Source organism: Nematolebias whitei, chromosome 21, assembly GCF_014905685.2.
Source record: "Nematolebias whitei isolate Nwh7 chromosome 21, NemWhi1, whole genome shotgun sequence".
In the NCBI taxonomy this organism is placed as follows: Eukaryota; Metazoa; Chordata; class Actinopteri; order Cyprinodontiformes; family Rivulidae; genus Nematolebias; species Nematolebias whitei.
This window is the reverse complement of record NC_056518.1, coordinates 20,739,848-20,766,740: the sequence shown is the minus strand read 5'-3', so window position 1 is coordinate 20,766,740 and position 26,893 is coordinate 20,739,848. Positions and strand designations below refer to the sequence as shown.

Genomic DNA, 26,893 nt, shown 5'->3' with positions numbered 1-26,893 from the left:
TAGTGCCCATGCCACCAGCAGGTGAGCTGAGGGTCCGTGATGTCACCCACAGCACCATGGTGCTCAACTGGGACGCTGCTCCCGGTCCTGTTCGTAGTTACATCATCACCTACCAGCCTGAGGAGGGAGAAGCGAAAGAAGTGAGCTTGTCTAATTTTCCCCACATCACTAAATTTACAATAAAATCTCATGTGGCGGCCAGATGTTTTGGCTTTTAGGGCGTTTACCACACAGATGAAAAGGTTCATGCTGTTCCCACATCTCTTTTTTTTTTTGTCTTTACTCTTGTTTAGATAAAGGCATGCAAGCAAACTCATTTAAAACTCTGTATGCCTTACTTCTTTCTGTGGAAATCATTTTGTTGAATAGTGATGCATTTATTTCAATACTTCTGATGGATACTTTATTATCCTGGCTCAGACCACATAATGGATCCTGCAGCTGGTTGGTTGGACATTCAGGAACATTCTGGGATCCAGAGGAAGTATTATGAAAACATCAAGATAAGCTTGTGCAAGGGTTTTTGCGTGGTTACCATGGATTAATATTTTATAGTCGCGCTTCTCCATTTGGGAGTTATTGGGCAAGAGCAACAGAATCTGGAGTTTTGCTGCATCCTTTGCCATAAATCAGACAGAGGTGATCCTCAAAACTCCAGGGAGGAAGCACACATGTGAAAGTGAGTCGAGGGCTGAGGATGTTTGTGATAGAAGCCAGTGACAGCGTGCTCCTGAAAAAACTAACCGCAGGACAAATTGTTCCCAGGTGAATCCTTTAGCATTGGTTTCTTTCTTTGGTCTTGAGAAACAAACAGCGCAAGTTCAAGCAAATACATCACAAAAGTAGTTCTTTCATTGAGTTGTCTTCTGAAATGACATTTGAAAACCCTCAAATAATGATTTCTTTCTGTTCCTCTACAGCTGGAAGTGGGAGGAAGAGTAACCGAGAGACAACTTGACAACCTGATCTCACAGACTGAGTATGCTTTAGCTGTTACTCCGGTCTACGATGAGGGACCCGGACAGCCGATGTTGGGTTCTGCAATCACCGGTACTAAAAAGGAAAATCATATCCGTGATGACACTGTGCTAAGAGCACCAAACATTTACTTCCTGTTTCTGGTCTATAGATGTGGTTCCAGCTCCTAAGAACCTGCAGTTCTCAGAAACCACCCAGACCAGTTTCAGAGCAACCTGGGACCACGGGGCCCCTGACGTGGCTCTGTACCGCATTGGATGGACCAAGAAAGGAGAAAACAACTTCCGATATGTAAGAGATAATCAGCTATGAAAGATGGTTGCATCTGTAACAAAACACGCTACTGTTCTAACAGAATTCTTTAAAATTTACCTGCGTCTCTTCGATTAGAACGTTTCTTCTCACAGACTGTGTGCATTTTCAAATCAGGCCATTCTGAACCATGATGAGACCTCCCATGTTCTGGATGACTTGGAACCGGACACGCCTTATAACGTGCATGTGACAGCAATCTACCCAGATGAGTCGGAGAGCGAGGATCTGATGGGCACAGAGAGGACATGTAAGATGCTTAATCTAGCCGCTGCATTGAGAATGAATTCATTTAAAACTGTTTTGCTTAAAGCTACCTGTCCAAATCTCTGTACTGGATCTTCAAAGGCTAAAGACGTAACTTAAATGTTGTCTAAAATGTTCGGTGAAGGCTACGGCCATTATATCTTTTTATTTTTGCCTCTGTAGTGCCCAGTGATGGTGGTAGACCAAGTGAGAAAGGTTTGTGGTGAAGCAAAAGGATGCTTTTTCTTTGTGACGAAAGCATGTAGTCATCAGAGCTGTTGTTTATGGGACAACAGTGGTTTCATCATCAAGAAAGGCCTTTAACCCATCATCCACTTCTCTAATGATGCTGCAGCTGACCCAGCTCAGTTGTACTGTGTCTGTCCTTGTTTGTGATTGTCCATGTCGTTCCGCCTAAGTCTTCACAACTTGGAAATAAATGGCTAACGGTGGATTTTCACCATGCATGCCTGCCAAGTTATGGGTTTAAACTGTTGTTTTTGGTGTCATTCCATGAATAATCATCTTCTCATCCATCCATCCATTCATCCATCCACCTCTCTATTTCTCCATTGCATTAATCTATGAAATAAGTCCATCTATCATCATCATCATCATCATCAATCCATTGCAAATTGTGAGAATCCATGCCTGCTTTGGAAAAGACAAGTCCACCAGGAGTGTCTTTTCCTCTTTAAAGCTGCAGTCCATTTTCATTTTACTGGAAAATAACATTTTATCTAGAAGATAAGACAAAATCAGACATATTGAAGATGAGCAGATTTAAAGGTGAAGGACTGTGTCTTTAAAGGACATTTTAAAGCCTTCCATTAAACAAATGCCTGCACTACATGTAATAGAACAGATTTGTCCGTAGCAGTGCTAAATGTGCCTGTTGTGTGCCTTTTCAGTACCAAACGCACCTCCCACTGACTTAGTTGTGTACAATGAAACCACCACCACCCTGAACGCCAGATGGACTCCACCTTCGGGCCGAGTCCAGACCTACAAGATCAGCTACGTTCCCACATCTGGAGGCAGGACTCAGACTGTAAGTCACACCGCAGTTACAGAATCATTACCAGGATGTTTGAAAAAAAAAAATAATAGTGCTAGATGGTGAAAAACTACAACAAAAAAAGAGAAGAAATGAACATCCAAATCTTACTTTTGTTCCTTTTTTATTGGACTTTGAGCGGCTCCCAGGAGCAACTCGACAAACTGTTTCTCATGGTTTTTCAGACCTACTCAGTGGTTTTTAACATTTTATTTTATGACTCTCAATGTGGAAAAAATATGCACAAAACTGCCAATAGTATTCAGCATTTTAATTTATCCTGATTCATGGATCTTGATGCATTAATCTTCTGTTTTTTGCTTTTTTCTAATAAATTCAAAAACAGCTGAAGCTCTCCTGCTGGTCATGAATTTTTGACCGCTTTATCAAATGTGCAAAAGTCTTTTTTGGAAGGTGAACACTGACTTTGCTTCAATTTTCTGTCGCATTTGTCATTGAATTTCAAAGCTAGAGGTTTGTTTGTGCACGTGCTCACGCACCAGTCTACAGACTGATAGACACGTGAATTTCACGTGAAGTAAACAAATCTAACTTTGGTTGAAATATTTTTTTTATCTTCACTTCTTGCTTTTTCTCGAGCCTGTGCAAGAGATGGTTAAAAGTAAGCAGTCTCTATTTAAAGGATTTACACATTTGGATATTTTAAATAATTATCTTTATTAAGTCTCAAAATTAGTAAAATGCAACCTTGGAAGAACAGCAAAGACAAATGCACCAGTGTGCGATAAACTAAATACACCTCGTGTAAGCAAGGTGTGTTCTGGATGACCTTTGTCTCGCGTTGTCCAGGAGGAATTTTGGCCAACTTGTCTTTAGAAGGTTGCTTCAGTTCATGACAAGCATTCATCCACAGATGTCTTAAGATCCTGCTGCTGCAGGCAAGGCCTGGACTTAGACTGGGTCATTGCAACATCTTGATTCTTTTTGGCCATCCTGCTGTAGCTTTGTGTCTGTGTTCAGAATTATACTCCAGCTGCACAAGTTTGACCTAAACTTCAGCTGTTGGACAGATGTCCTCACATTTGACGCAAGAGTACTTTTTTAAATACAAAGATATATAAGCTATATCACCTACATGAATGTAAGATGCTCAAGATGCTCAGCTGCAAAACAAGCCCAAATCATCAGCCCTCCACAACTTTGCTTAAGGGTTGTTTGTTAAAGAAAAAATACAAGATAATGCACTTAGATTGGCTAAATTGTCTTAGTTTAATAAATGTGACAATATGAAAGAGTTAAAGAATTTAGTTTTGTTGTAAAACTGTTTTCTTCTTAGGAGCGCCTTTCCATAATTGTGCATTAGCGTTCAAGAAAACTCCTTTAATTCCTAATAATAGAAGTAGCCTGTTTTCACTCTTTGCTGATGAAAAATGCAGACACAAAAAGACACAAAGAAGTCCTCTAAGGAAGAAGTTAATTGCGTGCACTCAGATTAACATCCACATTTCCACACACCAAGATGCTGTCTTTGAATTGACTCTTGCTCACAGAAAGCCAAAAGCAGCATAGTAACTTCATCATCAGTCTTGTCAAACAGCTGTTCCAAGCATCAGCTCAGAGATTTACCTTGGCTGAAGCACTGTGGACCAATTAGGTCCAAAAACACTCAAAGCATCACCCCTCGGGCACAATGACTACCTTCTAGTTTTCAGGTAGAATTCTTTCCACGATGGTATCGATTTCAGAAATCCATGGATAATCTTCTTTTAGCCCATCCAAACACATATCAAATATATTTTCCTCTACACAAGATTAATTTTAAAATGGTTATTTCCAAACTTTTAACTCTTAAAAAAAACTGCTGAGTTAACATTTTGCTACTTAAACCAGTGGCTTTTGTTTCTTTTCACATTCATATGACAGCAGATTTGATTCATATTTATCTTCCTCCACTAGACTCAGGTTGGAGGAAAAAAGACCTCTGTCCTGCTTCCCAAGCTGACCCCTGATACCGAGTACTCAATCAGCGTGGCTGCAGTGTATGCCAATGGAGTCAGCCCAGACCTGAACGGGCTCGGAAAGACCAGTAAGTAAAGTATATACTTGGGGCGCTCGATAAATAATTCACGAATGAAAGCCTATAGGTATATTAGCATATTTTCTGTAAATGTATAATACCTGTTTTTAAATGACAGAGCCTTTGGGTGGTGTGAGAAACTTGAGGGTAACAGATCCCACCACCAGCACCTTGAATGTGAAATGGGAGCCTGCTGAAGGCAGCGTGCGTCAGTACAGGATCTTCTATGTCCCTGCAGCTGGAGGAGAAGAAGAAATGGTAAATGGACAATAATGTTAAAAAAGCATTACATGTACTGCAACATAGTCTCCCAGGCTGACCAAATCTGTTGTGCTGCTCCTCTGTGTAGGTCCAGGTAGCAGGAAGCACCTACAACACTGTGCTGAAGGACCTACAGTCTGACACACCCTACACTGTAACTGTGGTTCCAGTTTATTCCACCGGAGAGGGACAACGCATGTCAGAGAATGGAAAAACATGTAAGAAACACATGGTACTGATCATACGTTGCAATAGAGATTCATGCAGGAGCATTAAGAAGATATGAGCTACTTTAAAGACTTCATTCAGGGTTGAGAAAATCCCATGGGTTTATGTGAGTTACATACTTCATAATGCCAGTGGGATTGTTTTCCCGAGTCAGGGATCCATTCATGTCTGTCCAGAGTGAACTCATTGCTACCAGCTCGCTCCTCTTAAAAGTTCAGCAACTACTTTCATCATCCAAGTCTTGTTAGCTAAGCCAATCTAATCAAAAGCAATTACGTTTCCCGAAAGTGGATAAACGCATTAAATTCATTTTCCATGCACAATATAACATTCAAAGAAATTTAAAATGACAGTGTTCAGCTGAGTTTGACTAAGAACACAGTTTTTTCCTGTTGGTCCAACAGTTCAACCACCAAAATATGCTCGGAATGAGTCAGCATTTTGTGGTGCGATTGCATAGGAAGGAATTCCTCGAGGCTGGCAGCATTATAAAGGGGTCTCCTCTGTCTTTACCGTAATAATAATAATTTATAGCCTGGAAGAAAAGGGCAGTGGTCAGGCTAAAGGAAAGAATGGAGAATGTGGGAAGGGACATGTTGAGTAGCTGGCTCCCCTTTTGGGAAAAAAACACTAACAAGGTTAGAAATGAAAGGGTGTATTATATGTTTTATGGCTCTCAGCTCACTTGGCTTGGGTCATGGTTCATGTGTGCCACTTTCACCCCCTTTTTAGTTCCTCAAGCAATGGCCGCTCATGTTTTGTGGCTTTTTTTCTTTCTTTTTTTCTCAGGCATATTAACCAAACTCTTACATGGCATGTACAAATTATCATCTCATACAGCCGCAAAGTCTTTAATTGCTAGTTTTTGAACTTTTCTTGTCTGTGTAGGGACAAGTCTACAACTTATTTTAAATTTGCTTACATATATGAAGAACCGGTGTTCACAATTTGACATTGTAATGCCGAGAGAACTGACTATGTCTCACAATTCAAAGCTGCTTCTTAAGCAACAAACGTGTATCAGTGCAAAATAAATCTACAGAAGCTTCTTCTGTCTGTTCCATCCACCGTGTTTTAAACTGGATTTATGAGGTTATTATGTGGCGCAACACAGAGCCCCTTAAACATCTGCTTTGGTTAAATGGAAGGCAAGCGTCACACAGAGCTGCACTTTCCATTAACCTTCAGGGCCCTGACAGGAAGTGTCCCACTGATAGCATTAAAAAGTGTCTTATACAAGCCTCTGTTGGTTTCTTGGGATGATTGTTTCCATTTTATTGAAATCCTCAAACATTTTGTAACTGAGTAGCTCTGGACTGTAAGATAAGGAAAAAGATGCCTCACCTTTTTCTATTCATACTCCTGTTTCTTATCCAAATCACCTTCTTACCATCCATTGTTTACATTTTGGCAGTGCCACGAAGCCCTGTCAGAAACATTCAAGTCTTCAACCCCACTATCAACACTCTGAATGTTCGCTGGGAGCCAGCCACAGGCCCAGTCCAACAGTACCGGGTGGTCTACGCTCCTCTGACTGGTACCAAGCCTGCTGAGTCGGTGAGTTTACATCATCTGGATGGGACAAAGTAAGCTCATCAAGTCTTGTTGCACAAAAAATGTAGTTTAATCATAAAGTATAGCCACACAGTCATTGACATTATTTCATCACACCATATGATTGTTAGATACAATAGTTCTGCTCATCATATGGACCATTGTGTGTTTTTAGGCATGCATGTTTGTAATTACCGCCCACCAAATTCTTTTTTGCATCTTTACTGCCAAAAGGGTTAGACTAAAACATGTTCATTAAAGTAAAAGTTCTTTAACAGCAACTTCTGCACAACATGTGCCGGATGCCACCAGAGCGCCCACATCTTCACATGTAAAGACTCCATAAAAACGTAACCTCCGACCATAAGCATCAGCTCCTGGACGATAGATCGCTCTGTTTTCTGGTCTGTAAAAATAGTTTTAAAAATTAAGCTTACTTTAGTGGATTAGTAGAGAGCTAACTGTTTCCATTTTCCATGTTCATTTGCGTCATGTTTACGTCATTGCCAGAGCCAGTGGTTTGTATCAGTGGCAAAGTGCTATTTTTTTAGTCAGCTCCTTTAAATTTAACACCAGTTGAAGAGTTAGATCAGCTTCACTGGTTTCAATGACATTATTGATAACCTGATGCTTCCAATCACTTCAGAAGAGATGCAAGTCAGTGAAACAATTGGATAGGAAATGAATCAAGACTCCATTGTTTTATTTGCAATCGACGAGCAGATTTAAACTTGAAACAGTCCTGCATTTACATATGGTTCTTTCTCCCATCTATATTTTTCTTCCTAACCATAAATATCCTCTGGGTTCCTTCACTTCTGTGACTGGTTGTCATCAGGGCCAGAAGCCTCCAGGAACTCTGACTCTGCTCTGTCCAGCTAATGAACCCAAACACAGTCTGGATCATTGTCTGTACCTGTCAAAGCAAGTTAAATTACACACCAGGTTCCCATTATACCACCACACCCTTTAACATCAAAGGAATATTTGGCTTTCCCTTTCACGCAGCAACAGGTTGTTGAGGTAAAGAGAGTCACAATCCAAGCAACCTTAGCAGAGAAACAGGAACGCAGAAGCGTTTTGCGTCAAGCTTGTGCTATCAGTGAAAAAAGCAATTTCTGCTGTTGGAGTTTGTATGTTCCACAAGTGTTTAATTGCACATTTTCCACAATGAAAGTAAAAAAATAAATAAAAATGCTGTTATGTTTGTTGTCTCCACAGATTTTGGTACCAGGCACCACTACCACCGCTCTGCTGAAAGAACTGGTCCCAGACACTGATTACAACGTTGGAGTTATTGCCCTGTACAGCGATGGAGAAGGACCCACAGCTAGTGATGCTGGGAAGACATGTAAGTTTCTGAGATGGAGTGCTTAAAGACAGTGTTCGACTGAGACAGACTGTAAATTATAATGATGTATGTTTTTACATATTTTTATTCTCAGTGCCTCGTGGTGGCCCAAGGGACATGCGTGTATACGATCCCACTACCACCACTCTCTCCGTTAACTGGGAACCTGCACAGGGTCCTGTCAGGCAATATCGCATTAGATGGAGGCCAAAGAATGGATATGAGGAAGAGAAATACGTGAGCATTTTATAAATATTCTCCTTTTAGAGTAGAAGTTATCCAACTAAGAGCCATTTTCCAGCCCTGAACAATGGGAACAACCCAATTTCTAATGGCACAATGTCAAATACCTTGCAGCTTGTAGTGCCAAGCTCCCAGACCAACCTGATCCTGCAAAACCTGGATCCAGACACAGATTATTATGTCAACGTGGCTGCACTCTATGATGGCGGGCTAGGAGGAGAGCTGGAGAGGGATGGACGCACATGTATGCCTAATTTTGCTTTTCAAACTAAATATTTGCACATCTTATCACCATACCATGGCACCAATATCACACATTTCAATTGTCAGAAAGAGCTCTTAACTATAGACAACACTGTGTTGACTGTCCTGACTTGTTTCCTGCAGTGGGAATGCTCGGACCTAGAAACTTGCGTGTTTCTGATGAGTGGTACACTCGTTTCAAGGTGGCCTGGGACCCTGCCCCCTCCAGAGTTGATGGATACAAGCTTATCTACCAGCCTGAGGGTATGAACAAGATTTTGTTTAGCTTTTTAAGTTTCTTTAAATATTCTAGGATCATAATTTATTCAAAGACTTGACTTTTTTAATTATTTTCCTGGGCCTTTTCAGGTTCTGATGAATCTATGGAGGTGTTCGTTGGAGATGTGACCTCGCACCAGCTGAACAACCTGAACCCTGGAACGACCTATGACGTGAAGGTGCTGGCTCAGTACAGCACAGGAGTCAGCGCACCTCTGATTGGTCAAGGAACCACACGTAAGTTGGTAACCTTATAACCTGCTCATGTTGGAAGCAAGAAAAAAGATGTACTGATGGAGCTCTTATTTAAATCTAGTGTACCTAAATGTGACCGACTTGACCACCTACAACGTTGGCTTCGACTCTTTCTGCCTGCGATGGGCCCCTCACCGAGCAGCCACCTCCTACAGGCTCAAAGTCAATCCTTTTGACGGTAAGAGCTTTACTCATTTTCACAATTTAGTGCTTAATTTCTCTTTCATAGATCCGTTTAGTCCTGATGTTGTTTCTCTTATTCGTTCGTTTGAAGTTTCCAAGAGAGGAGCTCAAGAGGTCACAGTGAGAGGCTCAGAGAATACTTATTGCTTTGATGGTTTGAGTCCCGACACCCTTTACAATGCCACCGTGTACACCCAAACCCCCAGCATGGAGGGGCCTGGAGTTAGCGTCAAGGAGAGAACATGTAAGAAAATATCCTCTGGGATGTTCAGTACTAATTTACAAGACCTTTTCAGACAATTAATTTTATTTAAAAAAAGCAGACAAATCCTAAAATTTCTGAAGTAACTATCCATTTCTCATGTTCAAAATGTATTTTGTACTTACTGCATCTGATTTGGTACTGCAGTGATCCAACCTACCATGGAGCCGACTGAGCCTCCCGCCCCTCCACCTCCAGCTTCAGTCCCACCTGCTTTGGATGGTGAAGAGAATTTTTATTTATTTATTTCCATTTCTAATCACCCAGACAAGATCATCCGGTAACGCTGATATCTGTACAACAGTTTGTAAAGGTGCCAAGGCAGACGTGGTCTTCCTCATTGATGGCTCCTGGAGTATTGGAGATGATAGCTTCAACAAAGTCATCCAGTTTGTTACAAGCATGACTTCAGCATTTGATGTAATCAGTCCAAGTGGCATGCAGGTCAGGATACTGCTTTGAGACAATAATAATGTTTCTTTACCTATACATTTTTCAGTGTATGTGATATTTACCTATAATCCTTCTTTTATTATTTTTGTTTTTAATAAATAGGCTGCATTTGTGCAATACAGCGACGACGCCAAGACTGAGTTCAAACTAAACACGTACCACGACAAGGGCGTCGTCCTCTCAGCTGTGAAATCAATCCGCTACAGAGGAGGCAACACCAAGACCGGTAATCCGCTTTGTATGCTTAGCATCTTAGCAAATGAATGCAATAAGCTGTTTGATCTGATTTACGGTTCTCGGTCTTCATCCTTCATCCAGGTGTTGCTCTGAAACACGTCTACGAGAAGGTGTTCACGTCAGATGCTGGCATGAGGAAAAACGTCCCCAAAGTGCTGGTTGTTGTCACAGACGGACGGTCCCAAGATGATGTCAAGAAGAGTGCAGAGAAACTGCAGCACTCTGGTGTGTGTGGAATTATGCATATTTATTTGCCTTTGCCTTGTGCCCATGGCTCAGTATAACAATAAAAAATAGCTTCCAACTTCTCGTCTACATTAGAGTTGAAGCTTGAAGCTGATTATTTGTTAAACCCATTCAAATTTTTAATCAAACCTTCTGTGATTTTCTGGCTCAACAGTAGTCCTTGTTTATTTAGCTTATTTTGTATTTTTTTGCCTCCAGGCTATAGCGTGTTTGTAGTCGGCGTGGCTGACGTCGACATGAGAGAGCTGACAGTTATTGGCAGCAAACCCAGTGAGAGACACGTGTTTGTCGTCGACGACTACGACGCTTTTGACAAAATCCAGGACAACCTGATCACTTTCATCTGTGAAACGGCCACATCCAGTAAGACAGACGCTAATATGGGTTGGATTTTGTCATTTAGCGACTGGTTTATTAGAGGAAGCTTACTGAACTTCTCAAGATTAAACAGACGTGAGTCACTTTATTCAAAGCCTAATGTTTTTCCAACCCTTCCAAATTTCTTCCAGCTTGTCCTTTAATCTACATGAATGGATTCACCACACCTGGTAAGCACATGACTTCATTATATGGATTTCACTCAAAGGATTTTGTCCTTTTTCGTTTCGGTTTGACTCTTGTTTATTCCTTTTAGGTGTCAGAATGCTGGATGCTTTCAACATCACAGACCGAACATTCGCTGGAATGAATGGTGTGTCCATGGAAACTGGTTCCTTTAACAGCTACATTGCCTACAGGCTGCACAAGGATTCCTTCCTGAACCAGCCCACCAAGTAAGAATGGAGGCCAAATTGTATTTGTAGGGGAAAATTAAAGGAGTGCGACTTTGGCATTGTGCATACTCTCCATTTCCTCATGCCACAGAAGTTTTCTCTTGAGAGGGATTTATATTGTGGCACCAAGCCCACAGCTCAGTTTGTTGTTGAAGCATATAGAAAATAAGGCTTTTTGCAGGAAAACAAAAGAATCAGTAGTATTTACAGTAGTCCCTCGCTTATTGTGGGCGTTAGTTCCACCCCCCCCCCCCCGCCCAACAAGTGAAAATCCATGAAGTAGCGACGTTATATTTATTTCAGTATTTTTATATATTTTAAGGCTTTAGAAACCCTTCCCACACTCTTGCAATGCTCTAAACTCTTAAATCTATAATTTTAACAACAGATTCACAGTATTGTATAAGTATAGCTACTAAATTTTACTTACCAGGCTCTGCAGAACACAGCAACAGCTCTCGGTTCCGGTCTGACTCTGGTTTCGTTTCTGCAGACGTACCTGCAGCGATGAAGCCACAATCAATGTTCCCAACTCTTAAACCTGCTAATTTTAACAACCTACTTTTATTTAGCTATTAAATTTTATTGACCAGCACTTCCCCGCTCGGAGGTCCATGTGGGCCAGTTGAAAAAGATGAAAAAAGTCCCGGTGGGCTCCAGATGGAGCGCCAGGCAATCGGCAGTGCGCGTCCTACTTGGAAGTCCTTGTGGGCCATCTAGGAACTCTCAGGTTCACCACTGAATCTGGGGGTCCGGTTCTGGTCTGGTTCAGTGCAGCTCTTGAGCGCTGAAGTGCATTTTGGGGGGCATGCCTTCAGGTGGCCGGCATGTTCCAGAGGTGGTCGATTGAGTCCAAGTCTGGATGAAAACAGTCCCAATGAGCTTCGGAAACAGCGCCAGACCTTCGGCAGCACGTGTCCAGCTCGGAAGTTCTCGTAGGCTGGATAGGAACTCTCAAGATTCACCGATGGGTCTGGAGGTCTGGTTCTGCTCTGGTTCTAATGTGGTTCTGTGGGTTCCATGCGGCTCTCTGCATCCGCTGGACACCAAAGTCACTATGATAAGTGCCAAACTTTTTCTGATTAGATCAAAACTTTCCCTCTAGTTTTTCAGCAGAAGGAAATAAGGCTTCTGGGTGGGGCCCTGTAGGCTTCTGGGAAATGTGGTCATTTGAGTGGGAATACAGTGTATTATTGGCTTACTGAGAGAAAACTACAAAATGGTGGTGCCTGTCCCAAGTATTTTATTTTTCTGTTTTTTCTGTACCATACTGTATCCAGTACTGTACCAATCAGGTGAGTAATATTAAAGTTGACAATCATGCGTCCTGTACAATAAAAACAAAAAGTTAATGTGCGTTGACAAACTGCGATTGAGCGAGTCCGCAAAAGTCGAACTGCGAAGTAACGAGGGACTACTGTATATTTCTTTTTTTTGAAACATGCACACATATTTTTCTTACTGGACACAAAAAAAGATTTTGCCTCTTTTTTTTTTTTTTTGTCTCACATTCAAATGATGTCATATGCTGCTGACAAAGCTGAACTGTTTTGTTTATATTGATGCAAATTTAGCATGTGTGAGTGAAGCAGTTGATCAAATGCACAAATGGAAACACTTGGACAACTAAAATCCGCAGGAGGTAGAAAACTTTTCCCGTATGGGTGCAATTTAGGCAGTCGAGTAGGAATTGTTTTCAGCCTGTGTGACTAACTGAATTATGTCCTTTGCAGCAATGTTTGATCTAATGTTTGTCCTGTAATAAAATGTTACAGCTAATAATGTGATGAGATCTTTGTTTTGACCATATGTTTCTAATGTTAATAGGGAGATCCATCCAGATGGTCTTCCACCATCTTACACCATCATCCTGCTCTTCCGCCTCCTGCCTGATACACCGTCTGAATCGTTTGATATCTGGCAGATTGCTGATAAAAACAACAACCCTGAGGTTGGGGTTACTATGAACCGTAAGTTTCCTTCATTAGCTAACGGGTAAATTTGTAAAGGGGAGTCAACACGAACACCATTTCTTAAATTACATATTGCAACAATGGCTAAAACACAATCAGTTTTAAAGATATTGTGCTATCATGTTGTAGAAGATGAGCATAATTTGGAAAACATACATGACATCTTGTGACTTGAGTTTGTGCACAAAGGTTATTTTCACAACTTTATCAAAATGGCTACAACTCTGTCATTTCCCAGCATAAAGTGATCCATGTTTAAAACTCTGGCATGAAAGGCGGCAGACGATATGCATTCCTTGAAAAAAATACTAGCCCTTAATGTACAAAAAAGCACTATCTAATGGTCATTTGTCAGTTGTATTGTTAGTGGATTAAAAAAGGAAACATAACTGTAATGACTGTGGCTATTCCCAGAGATAAGGACCAATGAGAACAGAGACCAGTACTCAGAATGAAATTTAGTGTTTATTCACAAAGTGAGAAATAGTTCAATAAGCCGGGAGGGAACTGGAACCCTGAGGAGCAAAGAGGGTTAGAGTTCTTGTAGTCAAGGGTGATAATGTTGTTGCTGATTTTCTTTACAATGGAGGTCGGGGTCAGACGTGAGGAGGGTTGACCCAAATGGTTCCAGGCAAGGGAGGTGCAGGTTAGGCAAGTAGTAGGAAGGCGTGGATGCAGCTGATGAGGCACAGAGGAGCTCGATGTCTACAGAGGAGGATTCAAGAAACAGGAGGACATCAAGAGTAACTCACTGGAGTTACAGAAAGAAATACAAATAGTTAATACTTGCTTTTAGACACAAGTAAAAGGTTATAACAAGACTACGGCGGTAATGCTCCAGCACTGGCTGAATGTCTTCTGCAGCCTTTTATGAACCTCGTGTTCATAAAGTCCACAGGTGCAGCTGATTAGAGTCTGGCTGTGGGTGCAGGAGCTGGCAGAGCAGAACTCCTACAATGACTGACTTTAATCCACTGCTGTCAGTTTAAAATATAATATTCTTTGACTATCCTTTTGTAGCAATCCTTAAATAAATGTTTGTTTAAAGTCTGTGCTTCCACACAGAGGAGCTGGTTGGAAAAAAACTTTATGTAACTAGTCCTAAAGTCTGCAAGCACCCCCTTTATGTAGAAGTACTGTATATGTTCCCTATAGGGCTGAACTTTGTGTGCATCTTTAGACGCTGTCGGGGATTCATCAAATATTTCTTCTTTCAGCTTCCAGTCAAACAGTCACGTTCTACAACAAGGACACCCGAGGAGAGATTCAGAAAGCTGTGTTTAATGAAGCGCAAGTGAAGCGAGTTTTCCATGGCAGCTTCCACAAGGTAAACAAACTGCATGACTAATAAAGGGTCTATTATTTGATATTTTTAAAGGTTCACTCTCTGTGGACAATTGAAGGATTTTATATCCTGCTTACATTTTTCCTTCTTTCACATATGCTTCTTTTACTTTCTTTGATATGTTTCTGTGTGGCTCTTCCGCCTCATTTAATCCGTCTGACTTATCCTTTAAAGTGAACTTCTGACAAACACTCCTATGAGGCTGTATTACATTTCTTTTCACCGGTCTCTGCTTTCAGTCTTAGTGTCAGCCTGATGATTTGACATTTAAGGTTTTTTTTGTTTAGTTCAGGCACTTAATGTGATAAATGAGCTTTAAAGGTCATAAATAAATTTAAAGAGCGATGGGAGGAAAACCAATGCCTCGTTGGTATGATGGTTTGATTGAAGACAGCATACTGCTCTGGTAGCTATTTAGTGAATTAAAAATCAAAATGGTCGTAAAAAAAATCCTGCATTCATTTCAAATCTCACATCTTTCATGTCAAAAAGAGAGAAACTGTTCCTCCTAATAAATTTAAATATTGAATGCAGGTATTTGCATCATGTAATTGTCTGAATGTGTGCCTATTATCAAAATATCTCCAAACCACTGGACAGATGTGAATGCAACGCTGAAGTTTTAACAGGATGCATGCTCCACAACTGATTACTTTTTAAAGTCCACCTGATTAAGGATGCCACTGCAGCTTGGTGACCTTAGCAAACACAAAAAGGGCTTTAACTCAGCCATTTTTTTTTTTTTTTACCAATGTTGAGCTAAAACCTGGTTTTGGTAGTGGTTAAGACATCCTCAAAACATAATTTGAGCACAAACAAACAGTACAAGATCTTTGTTTAAAACATTGGCACACAAAGTAAGCAATATGCATTTCATCAAGGAATGCTATGTTAATTTTTAGAAGCGATATTCATAACAAATATTACTGGTCATTCGCCTCTGCTTGTATTGATTTCTTTTAAAGACTTCTGTTTCTCATTGTCCTTTAAATCACTTTATTAGACCCTTATGCCCAGTTCATAATCTGCAGCACTGTGGTTTCCCACTAGATGTAAACTGAGTCATCAAATGTCTTCATGTACAATGCAAAGAGGCAGAGAGTATAAAACATCTTTTGTTTTGTATCAACCAGCGGGGTGAGGACTGTAGAACAATAGAGCTCAGTATATTTCAAACAGGCTTGGAATGTCTTGTGGTAAAATAATATTTCACAAAACTATATTTAAGGTTTGACACCAAGAACAGCTACCATTTTGGTCTCGAATTCCATGGTTATTGAAATGAATGACCCCTTTTTTAATCAGCAACATCAAAGCTCTGTCTCTTGCTGATTTTAGAGTACTGGTTAACAAACCAGACCACGTTTCCAGTTTGACCATTTAACGTCTGCACAGCTAATTTTGAGGTCATTGCATGAATTCAAAAGCCTTTGGAAGACTTTGACTCAGCATTAGATGTAAATGACATCATTTTGTTTATGCTGATCTAGTTGGAGAGCAGATCTTGGTGTGTTTGTGTTCCACCAGCTTGCGGCCACCGTGGAGACTGTAGTCTGAATGTGCTCTGGGTGGCTACTTTGTGGTGCGGTAGTTGAGCTGGCGAGTCCGCAGTGGTCTACCTAGCTGCTTATTTGTTGGTCTGCTCAGTAAGTGCCGCCGCTGCCTGCGGTGATGGTGTGAGTTTACATGTTGTCAGTGGTTTTCTGAAACTTTGTGAGTGACCTCAGTGTTGTGTCTGTGCTGAGATCTCACCGATATGGATGAGCGGTGTCCAAAACAGAAGTTTCTGCTAAAGAAAGAATTCTATTGCACGGAAAGTATCTGAAGTTAATGCTTTCTCTGATGGCTAACCCTGAAATAACTTCTAACAAATATCTGTTTAAATATTACAAAATGTAAGGTCAGAGAGGACATCTAGATACATTTTCCCTCCATCACTAGTTAGAGTGACCAAGGCTGGAAAGTTTGTGGTTTACAGCCACTTATGACATGTTGGAAAGCTCTCAGATGTGTCTGCTGCTGCCTAATCACTGACCAAATGGGGAATCCTCTCCCATTCCTGTAAACCAAAATGACAAGAAATGTTCTTACGATGACTTGCTTGCTTTGTTCAGAGATAGACATTTGCAGAAAGTCTGACCAAGTCAGTTCCACTTATATTTAGCAGAATGACAAAAAAAAACAATATTTTACTTATCTCAAGTTTTAAAAAGAGTTCAATTAGGTCAAAGGGGGGAGATGAAAGCAGATAGTGAAGTGCTTTCTTGAAGACGATCGCTTTCAGTTATTTTTGTTTTAATGGTTCTGTAGCCAATTTGCTCACTGACCACACTCCTACTCTTTATCTTGGCAACTTAATCAATACTTAAATCACCTTTTTTTAGCTTAGTCAAGTACCGGTACTCTTTGTAGCTACAATTTATGATGATAATACAAGAAATTATACATTTATTTTTCCTACCAATTGTCTTGTCTGTTTGCACGTGTCGTATTAGAAACACAAGCTTCCCTTTCAAGGAAATAAATGAGGCTGAAATTTCAGAACTTATCTGTTTTCATTGCTCTAATATTAATATAACTCGGATTCCATTCTCATCATTCATTTCTCTTTCCCCTTAACAAAAACAAAATAAATCTTCAATGTTTTTGCAAATTTATTGTAGAAAGGCCTGAATCTAATTGTTGAAATCCACCTTATTTAGGCTCCAAGTCTTTCGAGGATCAGGGTTATTAGAAAGGCAGGACGAGTCAATGAAATGTTACTAAATTAAAATCATACAAAGATTTCAAATACTTCAAACGATGGTGTTAACCTTGTAGAGTGCACCAATATGATTAATAAAAGTTGTATATTGTCAACACTTTGGATCAGCTCCAACATAACAACCAGGGAACAGTAGTTTCTTAAAGCTAGTTTTCCCAAAGCTTTATTTTCCACTGACTTAAGTGTTTTTATTGGGTTTACTTACTGGTCAGTGAAGTAATATATACACAATCATAATTTACCACCCCAATGTATCATCCAAAGTTGTTTCGGTAAGCCCTCAAGAGCATCATCTTATTTGACATCTTTGCCAGGACCCTCTGATAAATGGCACCCTTTTCATTTGTGGTCCACCAGATAGTTTGTTCTGTTGCCAAGGAAGTAGACTGTAATTTTGTGAATGGTTGCCAGGAACTATGGCCTAGTCTGTGGTTGGTGGAGACTTTTAGAAAGAAAAAAAAATGGTAGCTTGCTTTTTCCTGACATAAAGAAAAGTTTGTTTGACTGTTGAGCAGAGGAAAATTTGCAACTGCAAAAGGAAAGTATGGAAAGTATAGGACGTTTGATGGCAAGCCACAAAAGATATTATTTCAAGATGTGGAATGGGGTTCTTTTCACAGGAAAGCTAAGAATTTGGCCCTTTTGGATTTTGTTGTTATATAATCACCAACTACCTTGGAAAGACAACTGTTGCATATTTCCGTTTTTATGGTTCAGCATCTGTAGCGAGATAAAAATGATCACTTGCCAAATCAGCCATCACTTGAGTTATATTAAAGTCTGTACTTAACTAATATCGCCAAAGCTTAACACTTCTGAGCTCTTGGACATAAAAGAAACTCTGCATATAGCTTCACTTTTAAAAATAACTATTTCTCTTTGTAAGTGCAAGCATTCCTCTTCTGTGTACCAAACACATCTTTTCAAAGTTTTCTATGTTCTCTGCACCGTTTGCCAGACAACTGTGCTGCAATAAATTTGGCAGAAATGGAAGAATGTTTTGTTAAAAGCACCCCTCTCCCCATTATCTCCCTCCTCCAGATGCACATTACTGTCTCTCCTGAGAAAGTCAAGCTCTACATGGACTGCCAAGAGGTGGCAGAGAAGCCCATCAAGGAGGCCAACAACATCACGGTGGAGGGCTATGAAGTACTTGGCAAGATGGTCAAATCTGCAGGTTCAAAGAAGACATCTGCAACAGTAAGCATCAGAGAAGTCAAACCTGTTGAAAATGCTTGTAGAAAATGAATGAAACGAACATCTAAAGCCTCTTGACAATTAAATCTGCTGCAAGAATGAAAGTTAGAAAACTTCAAGGCTCCTATTTTCAACTCTGCACATTTTCATGTTAAATGAGAATCGGTTTGTGGCACTTTTCAACGTTTTCTCGTTTTCCACTGTGTAGTTCCAGCTCCAGATGTTCGATATTGTCTGCAGCCTGAGCTGGATCAGCCGGGACAAATGCTGCGAGCTGCCAGCCACAGTAAGTTTCTCCTCAGACTGAAAGACTAGCCAGAATAGATTCAGCACTGGGATGTTTTAACCGGATGCATACCACATTCTTTACCTATATAAAAAAAAAAAGGTTAAAGTTTTTAGTTGTTATTTAAAATAGCTATGACTGCACTTCAACCTGTAGTTCATGTGCTGGTATGTGGTTATTAAGTGAAAACAAGACAATGGATTCATAAAATCTTATCTCAAATGAACTGAAAAGAATCCTGTTTCTGGAGTAATTTTGCTAATATGTCCATTTTCAGCATGAATACGTCTTTTTTCGTGCTCCGAAGGCAGACAGTAAACATCATTCATTCAAGTTCTGTATGATAAATACAGGATGCCAGCTAATTTAGCCAATTACAAGCAATTCATCTGTAATTTGCTGCAGATATGAATACATCACATTAATGATTGCAGTGTATTGTATCTCATTATGGTAATCAGTCTTGTTTGGAAATGTGGTTGAGGTCTGCAGCTACTCCGTCTTATTGCAATCACATTTTAGACTGTTTTTGTTCCCCTGGGATTTTTGCAATGGTAACAAAAATACTGAACTTTGCATTTACATTGATGTAAATTTATCATATTTTTTTCCTTTTCAGAGAGATGAAGCCAAGTGTCCATCCCTTCCCCACTCCTGTACTTGCACACAGGACAGTATTGGCCCCCAGGGACCCGCTGGACCTTCGGTAAAATACAGATATCAGCGCCTACTGTCTGTCTTCACCTAATAAAACTGTTTTATCAGTGGCCTTGGATAAAATGAAGAAGATAATGATAAAGCCATGTTGTTGTAGTCTAGAGTTACAGTGAAGCCACGGTTTTACCGTTGCTGTGCAGTTTGAACTTAAAGAGGCAGAAGATGATCCTTGAAAAGGAAGAGTTTATTTTTCCCCATGTGGAAAGAGCAGTTACGGATCAAACCAACATCCTGCACAGAAATATGGGCTTGGGGAGACATAACAAGAAGTCCATACCTGTTGAAAAACAACAATAAAAAGACGAAGTCTGGAATATGCATACTTAGAAAATTCACATAGGTTTGCTGGGATTTATTATTTATGGAGGTTTAGGGTTTTTTGGCTCTGTTTATGTTATGTTTACTCCATTTCTTTCTTTTCCAGGGCTCACCAGGATCTAAAGGACCTCGAGGAGATAGAGGAGCACAGGGCAACCCTGTGAGTCAAATATCTTATCACTTATATCTTGCTCTAACTATGACAGGCTTTGTTTTCACAAGTTCTTATAATCTATTATGAGTAATTAGATAATGATAAAGGTCCAACTCTGGGATTTAGGTATGACAGCAGCTATTGCTGCTCTGTTTGCAAATTGCACACATCTGAAATCAGTTATTGACTGTATATTTTCCCACAACCAGATTTAGAGGAGGCTCATGCCAAATGCTTCAAAAGGCTCTATTCCCAAAACCTTTACTGTGAAAAGATGTTTCTACAAAGGATTGATTAGGTTTATTTTTTGTTGTTCCATTTTCTCTAAAAGTTGTAGCTTTGTAACACCTTGCTCATGATTTGTTCAATGCTGTAGGGTGGAATGGGTCCACGTGGTGAACCAGGACTTCCAGGCTCAATAGGACCACCGGGTCCCCAAGGCCCTAATGGACTATCTCTGCCTGGACCAGCTGTAAGTAAAAATGTATACCATCAGTGTTCAACTAATTTTGATGCTACAGACACAGTCCCCTGTCTGGCCTTCTGATTAGTGCTTATATGTGCTGATGTGGGAGTGTCGTTTGTCTGAAAGTTTTAGAATGGATTATTTAATCTCTGCTACACCATCGAGTGTGATTTATAACTAACGTCAAAACAAATTTCACTCCCCTTTTCCTTCAAAAAGCCGACTAGACTCTATCATTGTTTCTTTATATTGCTTGTGAAAATATGGCATCAATCATAATAACAATGTGAGAATGATAAAACAGAAGACCAAACCTCTATTTTTATTCTCAGGGGCACCCAGGACCAAAGGGAGATCGTGGAGACTCTGGCATTCCTGGTCTGCAAGTACGTACCCCTCTCTCATTTGTGGTTTATGATCAGGAAATGGAAGAGCAGTGTTACTTCTGGAACCTGAACTGAGTCCAATAACCAGACTGAAACCACACTCAGACTGGGGGGTTGGTCGTTTAACATCATCGGGGGACCCACACTCCAAAACCACCCTGTTGATTGACAAACGATAGAAAGGCACTGATGCAGTTAAATTGTTATAAACCATGGACTCATGTCACTGATGAATCCACAAAGAAGACTAAAGTTTTTGACTTCCATCACAAAATACATCATTCACTTTCTATTCGATTTATTTTTCACTTTCTTGGTATCAGTGTCTCAAATGAAGCAGAACAATTTTACGATGTGTGGGAATTATTTGGTGGAAGGAATTTTTTTTATTTTTTGATGTGGGAGGGTATTACAAAGCTATCTCGCTGATGTCATTCACCCAACTCCCACCATTCAGCTGGATCAGCACCAGCTGATTACTCTGAGCTCAGAATGATCAAATATGGAAAAATGCAATAATATTTAAAACATATGAGACACAAGAGACCTTTTGTCCAGTTTTTACAAGCAAGCTTTGTTAATATATTTGGCCAAAAAGGTTGGAAATTATTTTCTGTATGTTTAAAGTCAATAGAGGCTTTAGGGAACTACATAAATGTCCAGTTCTTGATGCTCTCTATTTGATAAAGTATGTGTGCTTTTTTCCCAGGGTTCTCCTGGGCCACGCGGTCCACTGGGTCCTGTTGGACCAAGCGGAGCACGGGTAAGCTCTAACTCTAGACTTGCACAAAGTACATACCATAAACTTCAAAGCCATTAAAATGGATCCAGCTCATGTCTTAAATGGGATTTTCCTTTTGAAAATACAGCTATCTTGGTTTGGATGTTTTATTGTTTTATCAGCCTCAGTAATGGTGCTATTGCTTAATTTGAAAAGACAGAATTAAGGCAAAACCAAACTTAAGTATTGACAATGATATATTGCTCTAACATAGTCTCCTGGGAGCTTTAACTCATGTTTGACAGCATGTTGTTTCTACTTAGGGGCCACCAGGAAAGGAGGGACAAGCTGGACCCAGAGGCCCACCAGGGCCCATGGTGAGTGTCTATGAGCACTAAAGAAATATGCTAAAAAAAAGTGTGCTTTATTTTTCTGATACATTATATCTGCAACAGTAACTCCTCTGGCTCCACATTTCCACTCTACTGGAACGGCATATAAAAACCAGACCGGGTCCCCCACAGTTGCGAAAATGATGCATGCATCCCTCATTTTCCTTTTTCTGTGGTTTGCGGAGGTCTGACTCTGTTTAAGCCAGCCATCATGTTAACAGGCAACCTGCCAGTATAGAGAATGGGTAGTCTATAGCTTCATGATTGCTACAGGAGCCATTAGAGTGATGGTTTGTGTTGGAGTGTACATGCATCCTGCTTGTACTGCTGTTGTGCATGTGTTTCCATCTTTGTTCTACTGTTCTTGGCAGCGTTTGGCCCCCCCTCCTCTGCAGATGTCAAAGCACAAATCCAAACGTCGATGCTTGTTTTACAACTATTAACTGAGAACAGGAGTCAAACACTGCAGTTACTTTTTCTCCCTGAGTGCTAATTGCATAAACAGAATGTATTCTGAGAATTTTGTTCCTTTTTTTTAGGGAAGCCCTGGAAATCCGGGTGTACCCGGAATTACTGGAAAACCAGGGAAACCAGGGGACACCGGAAACCCAGTATGTATTAAATTATGAGGAGCAGGGCTATAAGATCATAACAATGTTTAAAAAAGTCAAAACTGGATCTAACCATTTTTGTCTTGTCAACAGGGACCTACTGGCCCTAAAGGAGAAAAAGGAGAGAGGGTATGTTGTAATGAGACTTTTACGTATATCAAGAATGAGAAAATGATTAATCTCCTCATGAAACTGTCTTTGATTCCCAGGGAGACTTCGCATCCCAGAACATGATGCGTTCCATTGCCAGACAAGTTTGTGAACAGCTTGTGAACAGTGAGAAAAACATTTTTTGAGCCTCTGGACATCTTAATGTCCTTGAAACAGACAGATAACCCAAATCTGTTGATTCTGTGATTGCAGGCCAAATGAGCAGAATTGATGTTCTGCTCAACCAGATACCTTCTGGATATCGCAGTAACACTCCAGGGCAACCTGGTCCTCCTGGTCCCCCTGGTTCCCAGGGAGCCCGAGGAGAGCCTGGCCAAACCGGTAGGCCCGGTTTCCCTGGAAACCCAGGATTACCTGGAAGTCAAGGAGAAAGAGGTACATTTTTTTCCCCTCATCTACGAAATGTTTGGTAGGGTTAAAATTCAGCTGGCAGGAATGTAAGAAATAAATCTATATGTAAAAAAATCCATAAAATCTAAAGCAAAGTCAATACTGTATACAAAATACTTAAACTTTAGGTTTTAAACATTATTCAGGCCCTTTTCATGCTAACAAAGGTATTTTACTAAACATAAACTTTTTGCTACATTTACACTTGACCTTACCATGCAAGTGATATTTTGGTAAAAACAAACAAACAAACAAACAAACAAAAAATAATTAACAATAAATTAAGAATACATCAAAGATTCTGATGTACTTTACAAATGGAGATTATGGGGCGGGGATGGGGATAGAGGTAGGGCAGCCGACCTGGGACCAGAAAGTCAAGGTTTGACTCCCAGCCATTCCCACATTGTGGTGTCTCTGAGCAAGATACCCAATCCCTAATTGCTCCCTGAGCGCTTAATAGCTGCCCACGGCTCCACCTGGTTGCATCCCAGGTGTGATGAGTTAAATGCAGAGAACCAATTTCATCATTGTATGTATACAATGATGACAACACATAGGGGACCCTGTGTACACAATATCATTCCACCTCATGTATTACATGTGATGCAAATGACAATAAAGAACCTTGAACCTTGAACATAACACTTTCCTACTTGGAGGGAAACAAAATTGCAGCTTATTTCTGAACAATTGCTTTGCAAAATGGTACTTGCACTAGAAACAACAGAAATTATGCTTTTTTATTTATTTGTTTTATTTTTCCATCCTTGGATAGCTTAGTCCTGACCATGTCATTGTTACACATTGATCATGAACTAGAAAAATGTAATTGTTGAGAGAAAATGGGTAGAGATGTCAAACAAACAAAAACAAATACACTTAGTAAACCAACTTACTCATTAGATGTTTATTTATTTATAGATATTAATATTTAATGCTAAAACCTAATTTTTTTGACTGATTTTCCAATTTTCTGAATTTTCAGGTTTGCCAGGAGATAAGGGAGAGAGAGGATCTTCCGGGGATAGTATCAGAGGACAAAGAGGCCCACCTGGACCACCAGGTAACACATTTTATAGCTGGTTATTCAATTGCAACAGGCCCAATAACTCAATCAAATTAAAGTTCTGTGATAAATCTTGCCTTCCAGCAGCAAGATCCAGTAATATCCAACTCCTGTCATAAGATTTTATCCACACACTATAACAATCAACCTTTATTTAGACAGGTTAATCCCATTGAGCCTCGAGGACTCATTTACAAGAGAGACCTGATTTCAACAAAGAATGATGACAACAGTGGACAACAATGAAAACAATAGACAATCATAAAAGAGGGATACAGATTTTTATTATTATTTTTACAAATTAAAATAAGATGGCAAAAAAAGTAGCAAAAACAGCTAGATTAAAAGGCGACTGTAGAAAGCTAAAAACAGGAACATGATAGCATTGGTTCTTGCCTGGAGTCCAACAGATTTTTAAAGTCACTTAGAGAGGTCAAGGTCAAGATCTTTTTGCAAGATATTCCAGGAAACAGGAGCAGAGTAGGAGAAGGCCCTTTTGCCAAGTTCAGTCCGCATTGAGGAAACACCATGTAATAATGTCCTGAGAGCGCACGCTGTAGCTGCACTCACGCAGAGACATTTACGAGGAGATGTATGAAGGCAGCAGACCAAGAAGTGATTTAAAGTTTGACTTCCTATTCACCTTTTGTGGTGCTCATAGTGATGCAGAGTCCTATTAGTCCAATTAGAAATGACACGTTCCAGCCTGGGCTTTAGTTTTCCTGCACTATATGGGACTCAATTACATTAATTTGAGCAGCTGCACAACATAAATGCTTTGGCATGATTCCAAGCAAGTCCCATTTGTTTTTCTTTCTCAAAGATTTATGTCAGCTGTTTGTCCCGCTTTTAACTAATACTGCCTGAAACTCTGAGGCATTTATGGTCATTCGGAAGTAGAGTTAAGAGCCTTCTATCCATCATGACTCAAAGCCATAATGCTGATATTTAAGCAGCTTCTAAAGCGTTTTGTCTAAAGATTTCATTTTCTTTGGGAACTGATGACAGAGCAACAGGAAGCTTCTGCTCCACAACACCAAACACTGACAAGTCTGTTTCTCAATGAAGTGAAAAAACCAGTACCAGTGGGAGGAAGTCCATTCTCCTGACTAAGTGTGTGTTTGTGTGTGAGATTCAGACGGTTGTAGAATGAGCTTTCTCTGGTGGCTTCATTGACGACACATGGACTCACTTAAGGGGAGAAGAAAAAAAAAACAGGCGGTGGAGGGTTGGGGGGAAATTCCATCCTGAGTTTGTGCCGTCTAGACAGACGGGCCGGGGGTAACTCTACACAACCACAGACTGCATCTCCTTTTTTTGGTCTTAGTCAAGCTCTTTAATTGAGCCATTGAAAAATTGAAGTTGCTGCTTGATGACCCCAGCTGTTTCCACAGAAGTGGAATACAAGTGATGTCAGCTGAACTCCAAGGGTCTCCCCTCCTCAACTGGGCTCACTCTCATTTGCAGGACCAGCAGGAGAGTCAAGAAGTGGTCCCCCAGGTCCTTCTGGCTCCGCTGGGCCTCGTGGCCCACCAGGTCGTCAGGGTACTCCAGGTGTGAGAGGACCACCAGGACCCCCAGGATATTGCGACTCCTCTCAGTGTGTTGGCATTCCTTACAATGGACAGGGATACACAGGTATACTCAACAATATCCAAGTCCTGCATGGTTGACATGAGAAAATAGACTAAATGTATGCACACTAATTACATGTATGTTCAACTCATTGCTTAAGGTTATTGATAATGTATGGAGATGTTAATGTAGGTTTTCCTACTTAGTATTGGACAGAGTTGTTTCAATCTTTTCAGACACAGTGCAAATGCGTAAGTCCTCACCAAAAAGGACTTAAAAAAGGGAACAAATGCACCTCGTATAAAGTTTAATCAATATTTTACACCAAATGTACGTTTTTGGACAAGGTTAAACCGGAATCCATGTGCGATTTCGAAATGTGAATAAGGTCAAGCCTTGGCGAAATTTCACAGCAGCTGTTTTGGGGATGGTGTGTTTGACTTCATGGACAACTATCATTTAACACCTCCATACATTTGACGTTAAAGTTTTGAAAGTTGCATGAAGACATTCTAGCTATTAATGTATGATGCTTCACATTCATTAAAAAGCTAATAACTTTTTCCCACAGTGAAATCTCACACTCTTTTTGAACTGTTTCCAGGTTTGGCATAGTAAACCTTGTCATCTGTGCCGCTTTACACTCTGAAGTCCTGTTTCTGAGATGTTTGCCCGTTTGCTTTGGGGCTTATATGGATAATCACCATGGACATAATTGCTGAACATTAAAACAAACATTTTGAAAGCCAAAAAAGAAAAAAAAAATGGAATGGAGCGTACTGGCACTAATATATCACAGCTACAAGCTACAATGATGGCAACCTGCTGGCCTGTTTGCATCTTGAACCACAAACCGTTGGGAAATAATAAAACAGAGACTGAGCATTTCTACAAAGGAAGCAGCATGTACAAACACCAGCCAACACAACTACTAACAGAGAGGATCTCAGTACATTAATGTTGAGGTGATATGTGTAAATAAAACTAATTTTTTTTTGCCTTGTAAATGACCAAACCAGGATGTTTCACTAAAAATCATGTTAACATCTTTATTGAGCTTGTGCCTCATAACTCACTGCTTACTTACCATCAGCATAACCTCTTTTTTTACAACACCTAAGTGACTCATACAGCTCTGGTCCAGACTGAAGCATGTTTC

The 26,893-nt window shown here is 40.3% G+C and overlaps 1 protein-coding gene across 2 annotated transcripts in view; it reads left to right on the top strand.

Moving 5' to 3' along the window:
* LOC119426975 (collagen alpha-1(XII) chain) overlaps positions 1-26,558 on the top strand; it is a 52,308-nt gene extending 25,750 nt beyond the window's left edge. Inside the window, exons 26-66 of one of the 2 annotated variants that reach the window (XM_037694547.1) lie at positions 4-140; positions 921-1,050; positions 1,130-1,269; positions 1,408-1,540; positions 1,720-1,752; positions 2,448-2,587; positions 4,511-4,640; positions 4,750-4,889; positions 4,981-5,110; positions 6,535-6,677; positions 7,896-8,025; positions 8,120-8,262; positions 8,383-8,512; positions 8,656-8,775; positions 8,881-9,027; positions 9,107-9,223; positions 9,320-9,472; positions 9,638-9,712; positions 9,795-9,934; positions 10,046-10,169; positions 10,262-10,405; positions 10,625-10,789; positions 10,936-10,974; positions 11,061-11,199; positions 13,027-13,169; positions 14,390-14,499; positions 18,323-18,481; positions 18,687-18,764; positions 19,384-19,470; positions 19,906-19,959; positions 20,330-20,425; positions 20,752-20,805; positions 21,515-21,568; positions 21,850-21,903; positions 22,458-22,529; positions 22,623-22,658; positions 22,739-22,805; positions 22,893-23,075; positions 24,079-24,156; positions 25,627-25,797; positions 26,339-26,558. In XM_037694547.1, coding sequence (XP_037550475.1) covers positions 4-140; positions 921-1,050; positions 1,130-1,269; positions 1,408-1,540; positions 1,720-1,752; positions 2,448-2,587; positions 4,511-4,640; positions 4,750-4,889; positions 4,981-5,110; positions 6,535-6,677; positions 7,896-8,025; positions 8,120-8,262; positions 8,383-8,512; positions 8,656-8,775; positions 8,881-9,027; positions 9,107-9,223; positions 9,320-9,472; positions 9,638-9,712; positions 9,795-9,934; positions 10,046-10,169; positions 10,262-10,405; positions 10,625-10,789; positions 10,936-10,974; positions 11,061-11,199; positions 13,027-13,169; positions 14,390-14,499; positions 18,323-18,481; positions 18,687-18,764; positions 19,384-19,470; positions 19,906-19,959; positions 20,330-20,425; positions 20,752-20,805; positions 21,515-21,568; positions 21,850-21,903; positions 22,458-22,529; positions 22,623-22,658; positions 22,739-22,805; positions 22,893-23,075; positions 24,079-24,156; positions 25,627-25,797; positions 26,339-26,349 — 4,529 coding nt within the window. In that variant the 3' untranslated portion in view covers positions 26,350-26,558. The remainder of the gene's footprint in view (positions 1-3; positions 141-920; positions 1,051-1,129; positions 1,270-1,407; positions 1,541-1,719; positions 1,753-2,447; positions 2,588-4,510; positions 4,641-4,749; positions 4,890-4,980; positions 5,111-6,534; positions 6,678-7,895; positions 8,026-8,119; positions 8,263-8,382; positions 8,513-8,655; positions 8,776-8,880; positions 9,028-9,106; positions 9,224-9,319; positions 9,473-9,637; positions 9,713-9,794; positions 9,935-10,045; positions 10,170-10,261; positions 10,406-10,624; positions 10,790-10,935; positions 10,975-11,060; positions 11,200-13,026; positions 13,170-14,389; positions 14,500-18,322; positions 18,482-18,686; positions 18,765-19,383; positions 19,471-19,905; positions 19,960-20,329; positions 20,426-20,751; positions 20,806-21,514; positions 21,569-21,849; positions 21,904-22,457; positions 22,530-22,622; positions 22,659-22,738; positions 22,806-22,892; positions 23,076-24,078; positions 24,157-25,626; positions 25,798-26,338) is intronic. The other variant, XM_037694548.1, reaches the window with a different exon arrangement.
* The last annotated feature ends 335 nt before the right edge of the window (positions 26,559-26,893 follow it).